The sequence below is a fragment of the Oryctolagus cuniculus genome, chromosome 2, assembly GCF_964237555.1.
Source record: "Oryctolagus cuniculus chromosome 2, mOryCun1.1, whole genome shotgun sequence".
Taxonomy (NCBI): domain Eukaryota; kingdom Metazoa; phylum Chordata; class Mammalia; order Lagomorpha; family Leporidae; genus Oryctolagus; species Oryctolagus cuniculus.
In genome coordinates this window covers 1651753-1671738 of record NC_091433.1, presented here as the reverse complement: position 1 = coordinate 1671738, position 19986 = coordinate 1651753, and the positions used below count along the sequence as shown (strand labels likewise).

At 47.5% G+C, this 19986-nt stretch overlaps 1 protein-coding gene across 3 annotated transcripts in view; it reads right to left on the bottom strand.

Annotated features, from left to right (window-relative positions):
* GRK4 (G protein-coupled receptor kinase 4) overlaps nt 1-19980 on the bottom strand; it is a 75811-nt gene extending 55831 nt beyond the window's left edge. For 2 of the 3 annotated variants that reach the window (XM_070067979.1, XM_070067980.1), the window contains exons 1-2: nt 19369-19980; nt 18349-18444 (exon numbers count right to left, since the gene is read on the bottom strand). In XM_070067979.1, coding sequence (XP_069924080.1) covers nt 18349-18444; nt 19369-19420 — 148 coding nt within the window. In that variant the 5' untranslated portion in view covers nt 19421-19980. The remainder of the gene's footprint in view (nt 1-18348; nt 18445-19368) is intronic. The other variant, XM_051836706.2, reaches the window with a different exon arrangement.
* Nucleotides 19981-19986: the final 6 nt, after the last annotated feature.

The following is a 19986-nucleotide window of genomic DNA, read 5'->3' as shown; positions in this document are numbered from 1 at the left end:
GTATGTTAAAAAATAGTTGTGGTTTTGAAACACTGAAAATGTTTAATACATTCCTCCCTAATTCAAAGGTTCTGAAATGTAGCTGCTTTTCAGCTGAGGGTGGCAGATGGAGCAGACAGTTCTGCCTGCCTTTTCTCCTAGCTTCTTACTGAAATGACTGAATATTAAAACAACAGGGGCTGTCACTGTGGTGCAGCAGGTTAAAGCCCTGGCCTGAAGCGCCGGCATCTCATATGGGCGCTGGTTCTAGTCCCGGCTACTCCTCTTCTGATCCAGCTCTCTGCTGTGGCCTGGAAAAGCAGAAGATGGCGCAAGTCCTTGGGCCCTTGCACCTGCGTGGGAGACCTGTAAGAAGCTCCTGGCTGGCCGGCACCGCGGCTCAGTAGGCTAATCCTCCGCCTTGCGGCGCTGGCACACGGGGTTCTAGTCCCGGTCGGGGCGCCGGATTCTGTCCCGGTAGCCCCTCTTCCAGGCCAGCTCTCTGCTGTGGCCAGGGAGTGCAGTGGAGGATGGCCCAAGTCCTTGGGCCCTGCACCCCATGGGAGACCAGGAGAAGTACCTGGCTCCTGGCTCCTGCCATCGGATCAGCGCGGTGCGCTGGCCGCAGCGCACTGGCCACAGCAGCCATTGGAGGGTGAACCAATGGCAAAGGAAGACCTTTCTCTCTGTCTCTCTCTCTCACTGTCCACTCTGCCTGTCAAAAAAAAAAAAAAAAAAAAAAAAAAAAAAAAAAAAAAAAAAGCTCCTGGCTTCAAATCGGTGCAGCTCTGGCTGTTGTGGCCATCAGAGGAGTGAACCAGCCGATGGAAGACCTCTCTCTCTGTCTCTACCTCTCTCTGTAACTCTGTCTTTCAAATAAATAAAATAAATCTTTAAAAAAAAAGCAGTTGCCCATAAAAAATTTAAATCCTCATGCAGAACAAGAGTGCAGGGCACTTCAGGAGACACACTTTTGAGGACTGTAAGGAAGAGAGAAGCTGGTGCAGCTGGATTAGTAAAGGCACCATCAGCCTAAGCCCCCAAATGAGCAGGGTATGGGAACCCCTCGAGAGGCTTTTCCTTCAGCCTGAGGCCACTTTGAAGGAGGAGAGCATTGCTGAGACACAGCAGGGCCCAAGGCAGAGCGCAGAAACTGCCCATGTTGAGTCAAGGAGCTCTTTTAGCAAAACAAGTGGCTGCGTGTGTGTGTGGCACTGGCACACACGTCCCATCGGGATGCTGTCCATTGGAACGCAGGCACCAGAACCCTGGAGATCCAAGACAGAGCATGCCAGGAAGAAGGAACTGTGCAGCTGCAGGGGAAGGCTGCACTGGACACACCCACGTTAACAAACAGATCTTACCAGCAACTTGAATAAATAACCTCAGATCTCCAGACATGCGGGGAAAAAGCAACAGATTTTAATAAGTACCCAACACAAAGGAGAAAAGAGAATAAAGCCTGTATCTTTAAAATTTTTATTATTCTTTTATTTTTTAAAAAAGATTTATTTATTTATTTGAAGGCAGAGTTACATAGAGGCAGAGGGAGAGGGGGAGAGAGAAGGAGAGAGAGAGAAAGAGAGGTCTTCCATCCACTGGTTCACTCCCCAGATGGCCACAATGGCTGGAGCTGTGCCGATCTGAAGCCAGGAGCCAAGATCTTCCTCCGGGTCTCCCACGCAGGTGCAGGGGCACAAGGATTTGGGCCATCTTCTAATGCTTTCCTAGGATAGCAGAGCTGGATCGGAAGTGGAACAGCTAAGACTCGAACCAGTGCCCATATGGGATGCCAGCACTGCAGGCGGTGGCTTTACCTGCTACGCCACAGTGGAAGATGGCCCAAGTCCTTGGGCCCTTGCACTCGCATGGGAGACCTGGAAGAAGCTCCTGGCTCCTGGCTTCGAATCAGTGAAGCTTCGGCTGTTGCAGCCAATTGGGGAGTGAACCATCGGATGGAAGACCTCTCTCTCTCTCTCTCTCTGCCTCCCTTTCTGTGTGTAACTCTGACTTTCAAATAAATAAATCTTTTTAAAAATACTTTTATAAAGATTTTAATAAATCTTTTTAAAAAGATTAATTATTATTATAATTAAAAATAATCTTTTAAAGAAGATTTATTTGAAAGACAGAGTTACAGAGAGAGGTAGAGCCCGAGAGAGAGAGAGGTCTTCCATCTGCTGGTTCACTCCCCCCAGATGACTGCAATGGCCAGGGCTGCGTCAAAACAAAGTCAGGAGCCAGGAGCTTCTTCTGGGTCTCCCACGTGGGTTCAGGGGCCCAAGGACTTGGGCCATCTTCTACTGCTTTCCCAGGCCATAGCAGAGATCTGGATGGGAAGTGAAGCAGCCGGGACTCAAATCAGCACCCAGATCGGATGCCGGTGCTGCAGGCTGGCTTTAACCTGCTGTGCCACAATGCCAGGCCCAACCTGTGTCTTTTCAAACCTTATTAGGAGCCAGTGTTGTGGCAAAGTGGTCTAAGCTGCTACCTGTGCCATCGGCATCCACAACGGAGAGCTGGTTTAGGTCCTGGCTGCTCTGCTTCCTATCCAGATTCCTGCTAATGCATCTGGGAAAAGCAGCATAAGATGGTCCAAGTGCTTGGGCTCTGCCACCCATGTGGGAGACCTGGATGGAGCTCCTGGCTCAATCCTGGCCATTGCAGCCATTTGGAGAGTGAACCAGCGGATGGAAGATCTCTCTCCTTCCCTCTTTCTGTCACTCTGCCTTTCAGATAAACACATCTTAAAAGAAAAAAAAGAATTAATATCCCTCTGAGATAGGGAAGAGACTGTTAGAGTCATCAAAGAAGAATAGGCCATATGAAAAAGAAGCAATTACAGAATAGGGAGCGTTCTTAGAAATTAAAATCACAATTCATGAGTAAACGCTGTCAGAAAGACTGAATAGCAGTCTGTACGTGCAGAAAAGCACAAATGTTGGTCTGGATTAAAAAGAAGAGATCCAAAACGAACAGCAAAAAGCAAATAAAATATGAGAGAACACTGAAATGTAGAAGATAAAGAAAGTCAAGTATCAAGGCCGGCACTGTGACATAGCGGGTAAAGCCTCCACCTGCAGTGCCGGCATCCCATATGGGTGCCAGTTTGAATCCTGGCTGCTCCACTTCTGATCCAGCTCTCTGTCATGGCCTGAGAAAGCAGTAGGAGATGGCCCAAGGACCAGAAGAAGCTCCTGGCTCCAGGCTTCGATCGGCGCCACTCTCTCTCTCTCTCTCTCTGCCTCTCTATAACTCTGCCTTTCATATTAATAAATAAATCTTTTAAAAAAAAGTCAAGTATCTGATAGAAGTCCCAAGTATATAAAGCTAGGTAAGGGGGCTAGCGCAGTGGCTCACTTGGTTAATCCTCCACTTGCAGCACCAGCATCCCATATGGGCCCAGAGTTCTTGTCCTGGTTGTTCCTCTTCCAGTCCAGCTCTCTGCTGTGGCCGGGAAGGGCAGTGGAGGATGGCCCAAGTGCTTGGGCTCCTTCACCTGAATGAGAGTCCAGGAGGAAGCACCTGGCTCCTGGCTTCGGATCAGCATAGTTCCAGCCGTAGCGGCCATTTGGGGGGTGAACCAACGGAAGGAAGAGCTTTCTCTCTCTCTCTCTCTCTCTCTCTCACTGTCTAACACTATATGTTAAATAAATAAATAAATAAATAAATAAATAAATAAAGCTAGGTAAGATGGAGTGGGGGAAGACATAGACATAGATCCATACATTGATAGGTAGATGGATAGAGGTAGGTATAGATAGATAGAAAGAGATAGATCAAGCAAAATGTTCCCAAGCCACACACTTAAAGGCCCCTCTGCGAACCATAACTAATAAAGAACATGGCCCACATCTAGAGACGTCCCTGGGATATCTTCTAACACTAAGCACAGCAGGAAATTCTTACAACTTCTGAGAAAGAAAAAAAAAGTTGCCCACAAAACGTAATAAATTAGAGGGACACCTGTGTAAACAAAGTTGGGGCTCAAGCAGCAATGTTGTCGAAATTCAGGTGTGTGTGGATATGTGCATATGTGTGTCTAAACCTCACTCTATTCCATTCCATATCCAACAAATGAGAAGGCAAATGAACATTTTTCTGTGTTTCTTTTTTTCTTTTTTAAATTTATTAGACAAGTAGAGTTACAGACAGTGAGAGAGAGAGAGAAGTGGAGAGAAAGGTCTTCTTTCCGTTGGTTCACTCCCCAAATGGCCACCACGGCCAGCGCTGCACCGATCCAAAGTCAGGAGCCAGGTGCTTCTTCCTGGTCTCCCATGCGGGTGCAGGGGCCCAAGCACTTGGGCCATCCTCCAGTGCCCTCCTGGGCCACAGCAGAGAGCTGGACTGGAAGAGGAGAAACCGGGACTAGAACCCTGTGCCCATATGGGATGCCGGCACCGCAGGTGGAGGATCAACCAAATGAGCCACAGCACCAGCCCCTCTGTGTGTCTTTTTTAAGATTTATTTATTTATCTGCATGGCAGAGTTACGAGGTGTGGGAGAAAAGATGGGGAGGGGGGAGGGGGAAGGGAGGGAGGGGGAGAGAGAGAGAAATCTTCCATTCGTTGGTTCACTCCCCAAATGGCGGCAATGGCCAGAGCTGAGCCAGTCCAAAATCAGGAGTCAAGAGCTTCTTCCAGGTCTCCCACGTGGGTGGTGGGTGCAGGCCTTCTTCCGCTGCTTTCCCAGGCACACAGCTGAGTCAGAGGTGGAGCAGCCAAGACTCAAGCTCGTGCTCAAACGGGATGCTGGCTTTAACCCCTATACCACAGCGCCAGCCCCAAAGGACATTTTGTAAAACTTAAGAATTTAAGATTTTACCTTCCATATACCTCATATAAAAATTATTTGAAGAACCATAACAATAAAAGGAGAAAAATAGGGTTGTTGTGTAGCGGGTTAACTGCTGCTTGTGCCACCAGCATCTCATATTAGCTTTCCAGTTCAAGTCCTGGCTGCTCCACTGCCCATCTAGCTTTCTACTAATGCTGTGGAAAGACAGAGAAAGGTGGTCCACGTACTTGGGTCCCTGCTACTCAGATGAGAGACCAGGACGCAATTCCTGGCTCCTGGCTTCAGCCTGACCCAGCCCTGGCTGTAGCAGGCATTTGGGGAGTAAAACAGTGGATGGAAGATCTCTCTCTCTCCTCTCTGATTTCAAGTAGATAAAAATAAGCTTAAAAAAATTATTACATTGGGGCCACCATTGTAGCACAATGCGTCAAGTCACTGCTTGCAATACCAGCATCCCATCTTGGAGCAAGTTCAAGTCCCAAATGGTCAGTCCACTTCAGATCCAGCTCCCTGCTAATGTGCCTGGGAAAGCAGCAGGTGATGGCCCAAATAATTGGGCCCTTGCCACTCACTTGGGACACCCAGATGGAGTTCCTGGCTCCTGACTTCAGCCTGGCCCAGCCTCAGTCATTGTGACCATTTGGGGAGTAAACCAATGGATAGACGATCTCTCCCTCTCCCTCTCCCCCTTCCCCCCTCTCCTCCTCTCTCTCCCTCCCCCTCCCCCTCTCTTTTACTCTGCCTTTCAAATAAATAAAATCTTTTTAAAAAGATTACATTAAAACCAGATATTTGGGGGTACACCTTTGGAGCAATGGCTAAGACACAGCTGGGGGTGCCTGTCTCCCACATCAGAGAGCCTGGGTTTGAGTCCTGGTTCCACTCCCAATTCCAGCTTCTTGCTAACGTGCACCTTGGAAGTCACCAGGTGATGGCTCGAGTAACCGGTCCCTGCCATCTACATGGGGGACCCACACTGAGGATTCTTTGTCCAGGCCCAGCCCATTCCAACCCAGCCCAAACTGTAGTGGACATTTGGGAATGAACCAGTAGACGGGAAGATCTCTGTTGGTTTCTGCCTCTCTGCCTTTCAAGTAAAAATGAATGGATTTACCAAAAAAAGAGAGAGAGAGAGAGAGAGAGAGAGAGAGAGATCTGGAAGGTTACCCTGGCAAAGTATGAACAACAAAGTATATTTTCTTGTACTATATTATTCCAACTCTACATATTCTCTCTAGATTACATGGTACATGAATAATTATATCATTGTACTGTTGTTACTAGATTTCAATTTTTAGAACAACCCATGGACAAGTAAATGATTTACCCACCCACAGCCCATGAGAGTTTCGCAGGTATGGAAAGCCAAGACTCTGTGGCAAAAAAAAAAAAAAAAACAAAAAAACAAAAAAAAAACAAACCAACCAAACCACCTAAATGAAAGATTTCTGTGAGTGAGATCCCAACGGAAAGAACGGGCCATTTAAGAAGGAGGTACCTTTCTCTGAAGGGAGGAGAGAACTTCCACTTTGACTATGGCCCTGTCTAAATAAGATCGGAATTGGTGAACTCAAGAGGCTTCCATAGCCTTGGCAGCTCATGACAAGAGCCTCGGGTGATTACTGACATCACAAACAAGAGTGTCAATTGTTAAATCAACAACAGGAGTCACTGTGCACTTATTCCCCATGTAGGACCTCTGTCCTTAATGTGTTGTACTATGTGAATTAATGATAAAACTACTACTAAAACAGTACTCTATACTTTGTGTGTCTGTATGGGTGCAAACTGTTGAAATCTTTATTTAGTAAATATTAAGTAGATCTTCTGTATATACAGATAATTGAAAATGAGCCGGCGCCGTGGCTCAATAGGCTAATCCTCCACCTTGCGGCGCCGGCACACCGGGTTCTAGTCCCGGTTGGGGCGCCGGATTCTGTCCCGGTTGCCCCTCTTCCAGGCCAGCTCTCTGCTATGGCCAGGGAGTGCAGTGGAGGATGGCCCAGGTGCTTGGGCCCTGCACCCCATGGGAGACCAGGAAAAGCACCTGGCTCCTGGCTCCTGCCAGGATCAGCGCGGTGCGCCGGCTGCAGCGGCGGCCATTGGAGGGTGAACCAACGGCAAAGGAAGACCTTTCTCTCTCTGTCTCTCTCTCTCACTGTCCACTCTGCCTGTCAAAAAAAAAAAAAAAAAAAAAAAAAAAAAAAAAAAAAGAAAATGAATCTTGATGAAGAATGGGATGGGAGAGGGAGTGGGAGATGGGATGGTTGCGGGTGGGAGGGAGGTTATGGGGGGAAAACGCTGCTATAATCCAAAAGTTGTACTTTGGAAATTTATATTTATTAAATAAAAGTTAAATAAATAAATAAATAAATAGGATTCAGTTGGAAAAAAAAAAAAGAGAAGCAAGCACTAATCACAGTAGCACTTCTTCACCTCTTACTGAGTGCCAGGTGCTCTTTAAGTCCTTTCTGTGAATCATTTCATTTAATCTTCCCAACTACGTTTGGCATCTTAAGAACATCAGAGATGATGGAACTGCTCCCTTCTGAGGGCTGCCTTGACTGTGATCCAGGTTCCAAGCCTGATTCTGGGGCTACAGAGATCATTTCAGGGTTGAGAGAGATGGGCAGGTGACTGACCGGACAGCAGAAGGAACAGACTGAGGCCACAGCAAGGCAGGAGAGCGGGAAGGACGGGGCAAGTGAGTCAGGGAGGCTATTCATCTCAACAGCTCCACGGTCTGTGCCCTTGTGGGGGAGGGCACTGCATACATGGGCTCCATTCCCAGGGAAACTGAGGAAGGGACAAGAGGAAGGCGGTGACTGAGCGTAGGTGAGTGGTCAACAGGCAGAAGGCAGGCCTCACTGGGCTGAGAACCCACCTGCCAGCACTCCAGCTGAGAGAAGCAGGTAGTCCATTGCAGTGACCACGTGGGAGGCAAGTTGCCCCTGTGTAGGCAGCACTGGGAAAATGCTGACAGAGAAAGAGAAGGAGGGATGGTGTTACACACGCTGGGCGGGAGACAGATATCTCAGGGACAGTCAGCGTTTAGAGATGTTTCTGGAGCACAAGGAGCTACCTTAGAGGACACCAGTGCAGAGAAGGAAGACGCCACCCTGCGACAGACAAGGAAGCAAATCCATGTTCTAAATCCACCTGTTTCACCTGCAAACACCTGAACATCTCAACAATTTTTGGTATATATAGTGGTTTGTTTTACATTTTATATTTACATCATCACTGGACATTCAAAAATACTTATTTCTTTTCTTTAAAATTTATTTATTTGAAAGAGTTACAGAGAGAGAAGGAAAGAGAGTAAAAGAGCTTCCATCAGCTGGTTCACTACCCAGATGGACAGAAAGGCCAGGGCTGGGCCAGGTCGAAGCCAGGAGCTTCATCCAAGTCTGCGGCATGGGTGACAGGGCCAGAATGCTTGGGCCACCTTCCCTTGCTTTCCTACATCCTTAGCAGGGAGCTGGATCAGAAGTGGAGTAGCGAGAACTTGAACCAGTGCCCATATGGGATGCCAGCATCACAGCCAGCAGCGTTAACCACTGCACCACAACGCCAGCCCCCCAAATACTTGTCTATTCAGATAATTTCTATTCAAGCTTTCCAAATTCATTTCTGGATTGCCTTAACTTCAACCAAATTTTACATGGTTTCACTCTCCATGCGTTCAATTTCACAAAATGCTATAACAAAGTACCATGTTTCCAAAGCAGTAAGCGCATCTTTGTTAAACCACTAGAGGCCTGGATCCTGCAGGCACCAGAGACCCAGCTGTTGCACTCGGCGCCAGCTCCGTGGGAAAGGTATGCATGAGCAGACTGGGACAGCTGGGGAGGCAGGACAGGCTCCCCATGCAATGGGCACAGAGGAGCACCTGGGCCCTCCAACCACAGTGCCGCAGTCACGAGAGGCAGCACCGTGGGTCCTCTGCAGGGGAAGCAGCTGACAGACAATTCCTCTGATGGCATCAGACTCCGACAGGAATGAGCTGCTTCTCAGAACGCTCTTCCTCTTTCTCACTCTGTCTCGTCCTCCAGAAAGAACACTAACTTGAGTTTTTCAGTTTGCTTACTCCATACAAATTCTGTTCCACACATTCAGAACCAGCAAAAGATAAAAATTAGAAAAACCCGAGAATTACTTTCTGCCGTACTAAATCAAGTGCTACAGAAATCAATGCAGACAGAAACGAGGACCCGTGTGCAAACGGAGGACTTCGCAGGTAACTTCCGCCCAATTGTTTTCACTGAATCAAGTGCTCGGGTCCCCAAAGCATTCACTCAGTCAACCACTTAAAATGTGGTCGAGTAGTATTCCAGGCATGGGAAAAGAAAAACCAGACCAGAAACTTGAACCTATAGCCATATTCAGTGGCCTCTGCTGTGCCCAGCTGCCAGACCACCCTGGCTCCAGTTCTCCTCGACCCTCAGGCTGCAGACCCTGCCTGGTGGCCCACCTGCTCCTCGCTGCACACAACAAGGTCAAGTCCCCTGCACTTATTCAGAGCCCACTCCCCTCCAGCAGGAGTTCATTCGCTTCCGTCTCCCGACTTCTGAGCATTTTCTCAACACAGATATTGCCGAGTCCTGTTGACAGCCCCGACTTCTCTGAGCTCTCCGTATGAACAGCTTCTACCCACGCAGGTTCATGTCCCTGGGCACCCTAGCTCAGTGAATGGACCAGACCTGGAAGTCATCCTTAAATACCTCCCCTTTTTCACTCCCACACAGAAATCTATTGATTACACTTCCTACGTATCTCTCAAGGTCATCAATTTTTTCAGTTCCTTCACCACCATCCCAAACCAAGTTACCATCACCTGTTGCCTCTTAGAGGGTCTTCCTGTTTCCTCTTTGACCCCCTGGAGCCCACTCCCCACAGAAAAGCCTGAGAGAGAATCTCAAAACATAAATCTGATTACATCATTCCTCTGCTAAAAATCTGGTCACGTCGACTTCTCTTAACTCCAGTAAGACAAAACCTTCTTGCAGGCCCACAAGCCTCTGCCTACTGCCTTCCATCTCACCCTGCGTAACTTTCTGCCTTAGTCTTTGCTCCAGGAAGCCTGGCCTTTGTTGAGACCCAGGGAACTGCCACATTCCCTCCCAATTTTGGGCCATCATACTTGTTAACCTTGCTGCCTGGAAAATGCTTTTCTTACCCTGGGGATCCCATCCTTTTTTTTTTTTTTTTTTTTAAGATTTATTTATTTGAGAGGTAGAGTTACAGATAGAGAGAGGGAGAGACAGAGAGAAAGGTCTTCCTTCCGTTGGTTCACTCCCCAGATGGTCGCAATGACCAGAGCTGCACCGATCCGAAGCCAGGAGCCAGGTGCCTCTTCCAGTCTCCCATGCGGGTGCAGGGGCCCAAGCACTTGGGGCATCTTCTACTGCTTTCCCAGGCCACAGCAGAGAGCTGGATGGGAAGAGGGGAAGCTGGGACATGAACTGGCGCCCACATGGGATGCCGGTGCCGCAGGCGGAGGATTAACCTACTGCGCCACAGAGCCAGCCCCCGATCCCTTCCTCTTAGTCCCATTCCTTCTTAAAGCCTCCCTAGTCCTCCCTCTCTCCTTCCCAACTAGGCTAAGTTCCTGCCTCTCCACTGCCTGTATTTCTTTTCTGAAATACTTATTTGAGAAGTAGAGTTACAGACAAAGAAAGGGAGACAAGAAGAAAGGTCTTCGATCTAATGGTTCACTCCCCAAAAATAGCCATAATCTGAAAGCCAGGAGCTTCTTCCAGGTCTCCCATGTGGGTGCAGGGGCCCAAGGACTTGGGCCATCTTCTACTGCTTTCCCAGGCCATAGCAGAGATCTGGATGGGAAGTGAAGCAGCCACTTCATATGGGATGTGAACCAGCACCCATATGGATGCCAGTACTGCAGGCAGAGTCTTAGCCCACTATGCCATAGTGCCAGGCCCTGTACTTTTTCCTTCAAAACACTTAACTATAACTTGTAACTAGGTTTTTTTTATTTATTTTTTTCTTCAGAAATATTTTATTTAAAGTATACAAACCTTATAGATTTCATAATTACAACTTCAGGAACATAGCGATTCTTCCCACTGTACCCGCTCTCCTACCAATACTCCTACCACTCTTCCTCCTCCCTCTCCTGTTCCCATTCGTATTTTTCACTAAGATCTATTTTCAATTAACTTTATACACATATGATTAAGTAAAGTATATGTTAAGTAAAGAGTTCAACAAATAGTATGGGGAAAAATGTTCCTCAACACTCAAGACAAGGGCTGTTCAGTCACTTCTCAAAGTGTCAATTTCACTTCTATAGATTACTTTTTAGGTGCTCTATTAGTTATCACGGGTCAGAGAGATGATATGGTATTTGTCCTTTTGGGACTGGCTTAATTCACTAAGTATGATGTTTTCCAGTTTCATTCATTATGTTGCAGATCACAGGATTTCTTTTTTTTTTTTTTAACCGCTGTGTAGTATTCCATGGTGGATATATCCCATAATTACTTTTATCCAGTCTTCAGTTGATGGGCATTTGGGTTGATTCCATACCTTAGCTATTGTGAATTGAGCTGTAATAAACATGGGGGTACAGAAAACTCTTTCATATGCTGATTTCATTTTCCTTGGGTAAATTCCCAGGAGTGGGATGGCTGGGTCATATGGCAAGTCTATATTCAGATTTCTTTTTTTTTTTTTTAAGATTTTATTTATTTATTTGACAGGTAGAGTTACAGACAGTGAGAGAGAGTGAGAGACAGAGAGAAAGGTCTTCCCTCCGTTGGTTCACTCCCCAAATGGCTGCAAAGGCCAGAGCTGCACCGATCCGAAGCCAGGAGCCAGGTGCTTCCTTCTGGTCTCCCATGTGGGTGCAGGGGCCCAAGCACCTGGGCCATCTTCCACTGCTTTCCCAGGCCACAGCAGAGAGCTGGAGTGGAAGAGGAGCAACCAGGACTAGAACCCTGTGCCTATACGGGATGCCAGCACTGCAAGCAGATTAACCTAGTGCACCACGGCATTGGCCCCTATATTCAGATTTCTGAGGTATCTCCATACTGTCTTCTGTAGTGTCTTTACCAGTTTACATTCCCACTGACAGTGAAATAGGGTACCTTTTTCCCCACATCCTCGCTAGCATTTGTTGTTTGTTGATTTCTGTATGAAAGCCACTCTAACTGGGGTGAGATGAAATCTCACTGTGGTTTGGATTTGCATTTCCCTGACAGCTAGTGATCCTCAGCATTTTTCATGTGTCTTTTGGCCATTTGGATTTCCTCTTTTGAAAAATGCATGTGTGAGTCCTTCGCTCTTTCTTAACTGGGTTGTTTGTCCTGTTGTTGTTGACTTTCTTGATCTCTATCTATTCTGGATATTAATCTTTCATCAGTTGCATAGTTTGCAAGTAATTTCTCCGATTCTGTCAGTTGCCTCTCACTTTGCTGAGTGTTTCTTTTGCAGTACAGAAGCTTCTCAATTTGAATGTAAACCCATTTGTCAATTTTGGCTTTGATTGCATGTGCTTCTGGGATCTTTTCCAAGAACTCTTGGCCTATGCCAATGTCTTGAGGGTTATCCCAATGTTCTCTAAGAATTTGATGGTATCAGGTCATAGATTTAGATCTTTAATCCATTTTGAGTGGATTTTTGTGTAAGGTGTAAGGTAGGGGTCTTGCTTCATACTTCTGCACGTGGAGATTCAGCTTCCCCAGCACCATTCATTGAAGAGCCAGTCCTTGCTCCAGGGATTGATTTTAGCTCCTTTGTCAAAGATAAGTTGGTTGTAGATGAATGGATTGATTTCTGATTTTCTATTCTGTTCCATTGGTCTATACACCTGTTTTTGTACCAGTATCAGGCTGTTTTATTATAACTGGCCTGTAGTATGTTTTGAAATCTAGTACTGCAATCCCTCCAGCTTGGTTTTTGTTGTATAAGGTTCTATTAGCTAGTCAAGGTCTCCTGTGTTTCCATGAGTTTCAGCATCATTTTTTCTATATCCGAGGAGAATGTCCTTGGTATTTTGACTGGCATTGCACTGAATCTGTAAATTGCTTTCTGTAGTATGGACATTTTGATGATATGTATCTTCCACTCCATTAACATGGAAGACTTTTCCATTTTTTGGTACCTTCTATTTCTTTATGTTTTATAATTCTCATCATAGAGATCTTTGACATCCTTCGTTAAATTTGTTCTGAGGTATTTGCTTTTCTTTTGTAGCTATTGTGAATGGGATTGATCTTAGAAGCTGTTTCTCAGCCTTGGCATTGTCTGTATACAAAGGCTGTTGAGTTTTGTGTGTTGATTTTACATCCTGCCACTTTACCAAAGTCTTCCATGAGTTCCAATAGTCTCCTAGTGGAGTCTTTTGGATCCCCTATATATAGAATCATGTCATCTGCAAATAGGGATGGTTTGACTTTCTCCTTCCCAATTTGTATCCCTTTGATTTCTTTTTCTTGACTAATGGCTCTGGTTAAAACTTCCAGCACAGCAATGGAGAGAGTGGGCATCCTTGTCTGGTTCTGGATCTCAGTGGGAATGCTTCCAACTTTTCCCCATTCAACATAATGCTGGTCATGGGTTTATCATAAATTGCCTTGAATGTGTTGAGGAATGTTCTTTCTATACCTAATTTGTTTAGAGTTTTTATCATGAAAGGGTGTTGTATTTTATCAAATGCTTTCTCTGCATCTATTGAGATAATCATATGATTTTTGTTCTACAATTTGTTAATGTGATGTATCACATTGATTGACTTGCAAATGTTGAACCATCTCTGCATACCAGGGATAAATCCCACTTGGTCTGGGTGAATGATTTTTTTTGATGTTATTGGATTCGACTGGCTAGTATTTTGTTGAGGATTTTTGCGTCTATGTTCATCAGGGAAATTGGTCTGTAGTTCTCTTTGTCTGTTGTATCTTTTTCAGGTTTAGGAATTAAGGTGATGCTGGCTTCACAGAAGTGTGTTTGGGAGGATTCCCTCCCTATCAATTGTTTCGAAAAGTTTGAGAAAAATTGGAGTTAGTTCTTCTTTAAATGTCTGGAAGAATTCAGTAGTTGTCGCTCCCCCTCTTCGTGGAGGAACGACACAAAGCCTTGCGCTGTTCTTTCGTCTGCTCGGCCCTCCCCGGGTTTGCTGCTGGTTCTTCCCGGGTTGGCTACTATCCCTTCCACCTCCGTGGAAGGGCAGTTCCCCCTGGCCACATTCCCCACTTCCGCAGGGGAGCGGCACACCGCCGGCCGGTTCTCTCGGGGGCTGCACGGGTTCCCTTAGATGTTCCCCATAGGTGTTCCCCATAGATGTTCCTGGTGCATGCCGTCTCTCTCCTCCTTTATAGTCCTCCTCCGCCAATCCCAACTCGGCTGCCCACACGCCGAGTACGCTGCTCTCCTCCAATCAGGAGCAAGTCCTACAGTTTATTAGTTGAACTGGAGGCAGCTGTGCGGAAGCTGTTTACTTCTCTCCCAGCGCCATATTGTGGGAGAGCAGATGCATAGAATAAGTCTTAATTCGAGTAACTTAGTCTAGTCCGGATTGCTCCCCACAAGTAGTGAGCCATCTGGTCCTGGGCTTTTCTTTGTTGGGAGGGTCTTTACTACAGATTCAATTTATGTCTTGGTTATTGGTCTGTTTAGGTTTTCTATGTATTCATGGCTCAATTTATGATTGTATGTGTCCACCAGGAATCTGTCCATTTCTTCTAGGTTTCCTGGTTTGTTGGCGTACAACTCTTTGTAGTAATTTCTGATGATTCTTTTTATTTCTGTAGTGTCTATTGTTACATCTCCTTTTTCATCTAATTTTATTGATTTGGGTCTTCTCTTTTTTTTTTTTTTTGGTTAGTTGGGCCAATGGTGTGTCATATTATTTTTTCAAAAAAACCAACTCTGTTTTGCTGATCTTCAGTTAGTTTTTTTTTTGTTTCAATTTTGTTTATTTCTTTTCTAATTTTAATTATTTCTTTTATCCTACTAGTTTTGGGTTTGGTTTGCTGTTGCTTTTCTAGGTGCTTGAGATGCACTAATAGATCATTTATTTGGTGCCTTTCCAATTTCTTGATGGTAGATACCAGTTGCTATAGGCTTTCCTCAACACTGCTTTTGCTATATCCTGTTAAGTTTTTAAATGTATTGTCATCTTCATTCATTTCCAGAAATTTTTTGATTTCTCTTTTGATTTCTTCTATGACCCATTGCTCATTCATGAGCATGTTGTTTGCATATGCGCTAGAAGATTCCTGAGTTGTTGATTTACAACTTAATTCCATTGTGGTCAGAGAAGATGCTTGGTATGATTTCAATGTTTTGGAATTTCCTGAGATTTGTTTTATGGTCTAGCATGTAGCCAACCCTAGAGAAAGTTCTGTATTCTGTGACTATAGGCTGGAAAGCTCTGTAGATACGTTAGGTCCATTTGGTCCATAGTGTTGACTAATTCTGTTGTTTGCTTGTTGATTTTATGTCTAGTTGACCTGTCCATTGCTAAAAGTAGGGTATTAAAGTCCCACATTACTATTGTATTGGAGTCTGTGTCTCCCTTTAGATCCATTAACATTTTTTAAAATAGCCCAGTGCCTTATAATTAGAGGCGTATACATTTGTAATAGTCACAGCTTCCTGTTGACTTGATCCCTTAATCATTACATAGTGCCCTTCTTTGTCTCTTTTAACAGTTTTTGTGTTAAACTCTATTTTGTCTGATATCAGCATGGCTACACCAGCTCTTTTTTGGTTTTTATTGGCATGGAATATATTTTTCCATTCTTTCTTTCAGTCTGTGTGCATCTTTGTTGGTGAGTTGTGTTTCTTGTAGGCAGCAAATAGATGGGTTTTGTTTTTTAATCCATTCAGCCAGTCTGTGTCTTTTAACTGGAGAGTTGAGGCCATTTACATTCAAGGTGACTATTGATAAGTAACGACTTATCAATAAAATGGCCCTGCCATTATTCCATAAATATTCCTATCTTTACTTTGGATTTCTTTTGTACTTTTACTGGGAAATTTTCTGCCTTCACATTCTTTCATAGTGATGACCATGTTTCTGTGTTTCTGTGTGTAGTATACCCTTAAGCATCTTTTGTAAGGCTAGATGGGTGGTGACAAATTATTTCAATTTGTTATGGAAACAAAACTAAAGCATTACAACTTGGGGCTGGTGCTGTGGCGTAGCGGGTAAAGTTGCCACCTATGATGCCTGCATCCCAAATGGGCATCAGTTCGAGTCCCAGCTGCTCCACTTCCAATCTAGCTCCCTGCTAACGTGCCTGGGAAAGCATTGGAAGATGGCCCAAGTGCTTGGGCCCCTGCACCCATGTGGGTGACCCGGAAGAAGCTCCTGGCTCCTGGCTTCAGATCAGTTCAGCTCCAGCCACTGTGGCCATTTAGAGAGTGAACCAGCAGACAGAAGATTTCTCTTTCTCTGTCTCTCCCTATAACTCTGCCTTCCAAATAAAATAAATATTTAAAAACAAAATAAATTTTTGAGTCTGCTTCTTTATCTTATGCCACCTCATTCCTCTTTCGGATTCACCTGACACCTTGTCATGCTGGATGCAACAAAGGGTAATTTGGTAACATCAAAAATTTCAATGAATTCCTTTTGAATTATGGGTTGTTTTTTTTTTTTTTTTTTTTTTTTTTTTTTGACAGGCAGAGTGGACAGTGAGAGAGAGAGACAGAGAGAAAGGTCTTCCTTTGACGTTGGTTCACCCTCCAATGGCTGCCGCGGCTGGTGCGCTGCGGCCGGCGCACCGCGCTGATCCGATGGCAGGAGCCAGGAGCCAGGTGCTTTTCCTGGTCTCCCATGGGGCGCAGGGCCCAAGCACCTGGGCCATCCTCCACTGCACTCCCTGGCCACAGCAGAGAGCTGGCCTGGAAGAGGGGCAGCCGGCACAGAATCCAGCGCTCCAGCCGGGACTAGAACCTGGTGTGCCGGCGCCGCTAGGCGGAGGATTAGCCTAGTGAGCCGCAGCGCCGGCCTGAATTATGTTTTTAATAAATTATTCATCTATTTTTTTAAAAGATTTATTTATTTATTTGAAAGTCAGAGCTACACAGAGAGAGGTAGAGAGAGAGAGAGAGAGAGAGAGAGAGGTCCTCCATCCAATGGTTCACTCCCCAATTGGCTGCAACGGCCGGAGCTGTGCTGATCCGAAGCCAGGAGCTTCCTCTGGGTCTCCCACATGGGTGCAGGGGCCCAAGGACTTGGGCCATCTTGTGCTGCTTTCCAAGGCCACATCCAGAGAGCTGGATGGGAAGTGGAGCAGACAGGTTCGAACCGGTGCCCATATGGGATGCCGGCGCTTCAGGCCAGGGCGTTAACCCACTGTGCCACAGTGCCGGCCCCTCTAATTTCTTTTTTTAAAAAGTTTTTTTTTTTTCTTATTTATTTGAGAGGTAGATTTATAGACAGAGAGAGGGAGAAACAGAGAAAAAGGTCTTCCATCCACTGGTTCACTCCCCAAATGGCCATAACAGCCAGAGGTGGGCAGATCTGAAAGCCAGGAACCAGGAGCTTCTTCTTCCAGGTCTCCCACGTGGGTGCAGGGTCCCAAGGACTTGGGTCATCTTCTACTGCTTTCCCAGGCCACAGCTGAGAGCTGGATTGGAAGAGGAGCAGCCAGGACTCAAACTGGCGCCCATGTAGGATGTCGGCACTGTAGCTGAAGGCTTAGCCCACTACACCACAGTGAGAGCTCCTTAATTCTGTCTTTTAAAACACCACTATGATTGCCCTATGGACATGGTTCTACACTGATTCTTTCCTTTTTAAAATGAGGGTTTATTTTATTTTATTTGAAAGGCAGATTGACAGAGAAAGAGGGAGAGAAAGACATATTCCATCTGGTAGCGCACTTCCCAAATGTTGCAACGGCCAGAGTTGGGACAGGCAGAAGCCAGGAACTCCATCCAGGGTCTCCCACATGGGTGGCAGGGGTCCAATCTTTTGGGCTATCTTCTGTTGCTTCCCCAGGCACACGAGCAGGGAGTGCGATCAGAAGCAGAGCAGCCGGGACTCACTGGTGCTCCCATATGTGATGCTAGGGTTGCAGGCTGTGGCTTAACACACTATACCCGATGCTGGCCCTCTGCATCTGATTGCTTGTGCTCGTGTCAGGAACGGTAGCTAGCTCTCATTATTCAAAGCTGGAGAATTTTCTATTATATAGATACACCATATTTGTACTTGACTAATCTCTTCTTGAAATTACCATCAATAATTGTTCTCAGTATACACAGAAAACTACCTGGAAAGCTACTAATACTTAACAGTGATGATTTCTAGAGAGAATGGTGGGTTGGGTCACAGGGAGAGGAAATGCCACTTTATTACTCTTTGGTTGTATAAAAAACAATGCACATATATTACTTTACAAATAGTATTTAATGAAAAAAGTCAGTAGCCATATACTTTATAAATGCAGAGTAGAAAAGCTAAAGGATTTTCTTCCCTGGGAAGAATCATGGAAGTACAAGAATGTGGCATAAACATTTCTGAGACAAAAACGGAACTCGAGAGAGTAAGAGCTGCCGCAGAGCACAGCGCCAGCAGCGCCGCCAGGTACTCACCAATCGACTGCCTGAGCTCGCTGCACTGGCTCACAGCCGGCAGCTTCAGGATCTCCTTCCATTTTTTACTGCGACCGCTTTTTTTGCCATATCCTCCTACATTTGAGGCAGAAAAGGCGGTTTTTAGATGGTCAGAAATATCCAATTATAACAAAGACTTTCAGTGAGGCACCTTACTATTTCTGTTGGATAGGTAGAAACACAAGCTATAACGATCTGTCCTAACCGGAAGGCAGCTGGGGGAGGGGCACCACCCCCAAATACCGCACTCGGTCCCCAACACTGTCATGTAGAAATCTTCTGACCCTGAATTCTGCATGCAGCTCTGCTGCACCTCAGCTTCCAAGTTTGTAAACCGGACTCAGCATGACATATTGTCCAGGGCTGCTTACAGGGGTCGAAAGTCTGGGTCTCAAGCCTACCGCACCCCACGCTCAACTCGTTCCACTCAGACTCCTTGTTTCCCCTTTAAAAACCTGCCCTTGCTTTCTTCTTCAAGATTCATTCATGGAATAGACGTGTAAGCAGAAGCCCGCCCACGCCAGAGCACATGCTAGGTGCTGCTTCACTGACAGCCGCGGCCCACGTCACGCAAGGGCTGAGGAAGCGGTGCCTGCCCTCCTGCCCCTCTGCCGGGACCCCCAAACTCAGTGCAGCAGAGACCGAACAGGCCTCACTGCTGGTCAGGCGCGCGCGCACACACACACCGGCTGCGGCTGGTTCCCCTCCAGCTGAGAACGGCCTGCTCTTTGGGATAGGACTTCTCATCCGGCCCTTCCGGGAGCAGAAGGGACGGGCCGTCGCCGCGCCGCGCGCAGACCCACGGCGCACCGCAAAGCCTCAGCCCGCGCTGCGCGCCGCAGCTCCACCGGGAACCGGGCGCGGACCGAGCAGAGCACAGCCGGGGCCGGCGGCGCGGGACGCGCTGGAGCAGGCCCGCCGCGGCCGAGGGCTCCTCCAGCCAGGCCCCGGTCCCCGAGGAGACCCGCGTTGTCCCGGCTGCGGGGCGCCCGCACACACCTAGGCGCGCTCTCAGCAGCAACGTGTTGGCCGTGATGTTCTCGACCTCCATGGTTCGCCGCCGCGGCCGCGAAAACCGGCGCTTTCGAGGAGCAGGAGCAGGAGGAGGCGCCGCCGCGGCTTCCACGCATCCCTCGCACGGCTCCACCCGCTCCGGGGGCCGCGGCGCGCTGCCTCGCCGGGGCCGCCGCCGCCGCCGCCGCCGCCGCCGCCGCCCCCTCTGGCGTCGCCACCACAGCCACCACGGGCGCCGTCGCCGGCGTCGGCGGGAGCGCGGCGGTCGGCGCGGGGCGGCCTCGCGGTCGCGGCGAGCGGAGCCGGCAGCCGGGCCGCTGAGGAGCTGCCCGGTCACTGTCGCCGCGCCCGGGCTCGGGCTCCTCGTGGCCGCATCGCCCCGGCCGAGCGCCAACAACGCTCTCCTCAGGGTCCAGCCCTGGAGCAGCTTCGAGTCTCCGCCCAGCCCCACCCGCGCCGGGGCTCACAGGCAGGGGCGCCAGCCCCGGCGGCGACGGCTCCCGCCGCCGCCGCCGCCAGCTACGCGCACACCGGCCGGCTGCCCGCCAACGGCTTCCCAGAGCGGGGAGGTGACTGCGGCGCCTCGCCGCGGACTACAACTCC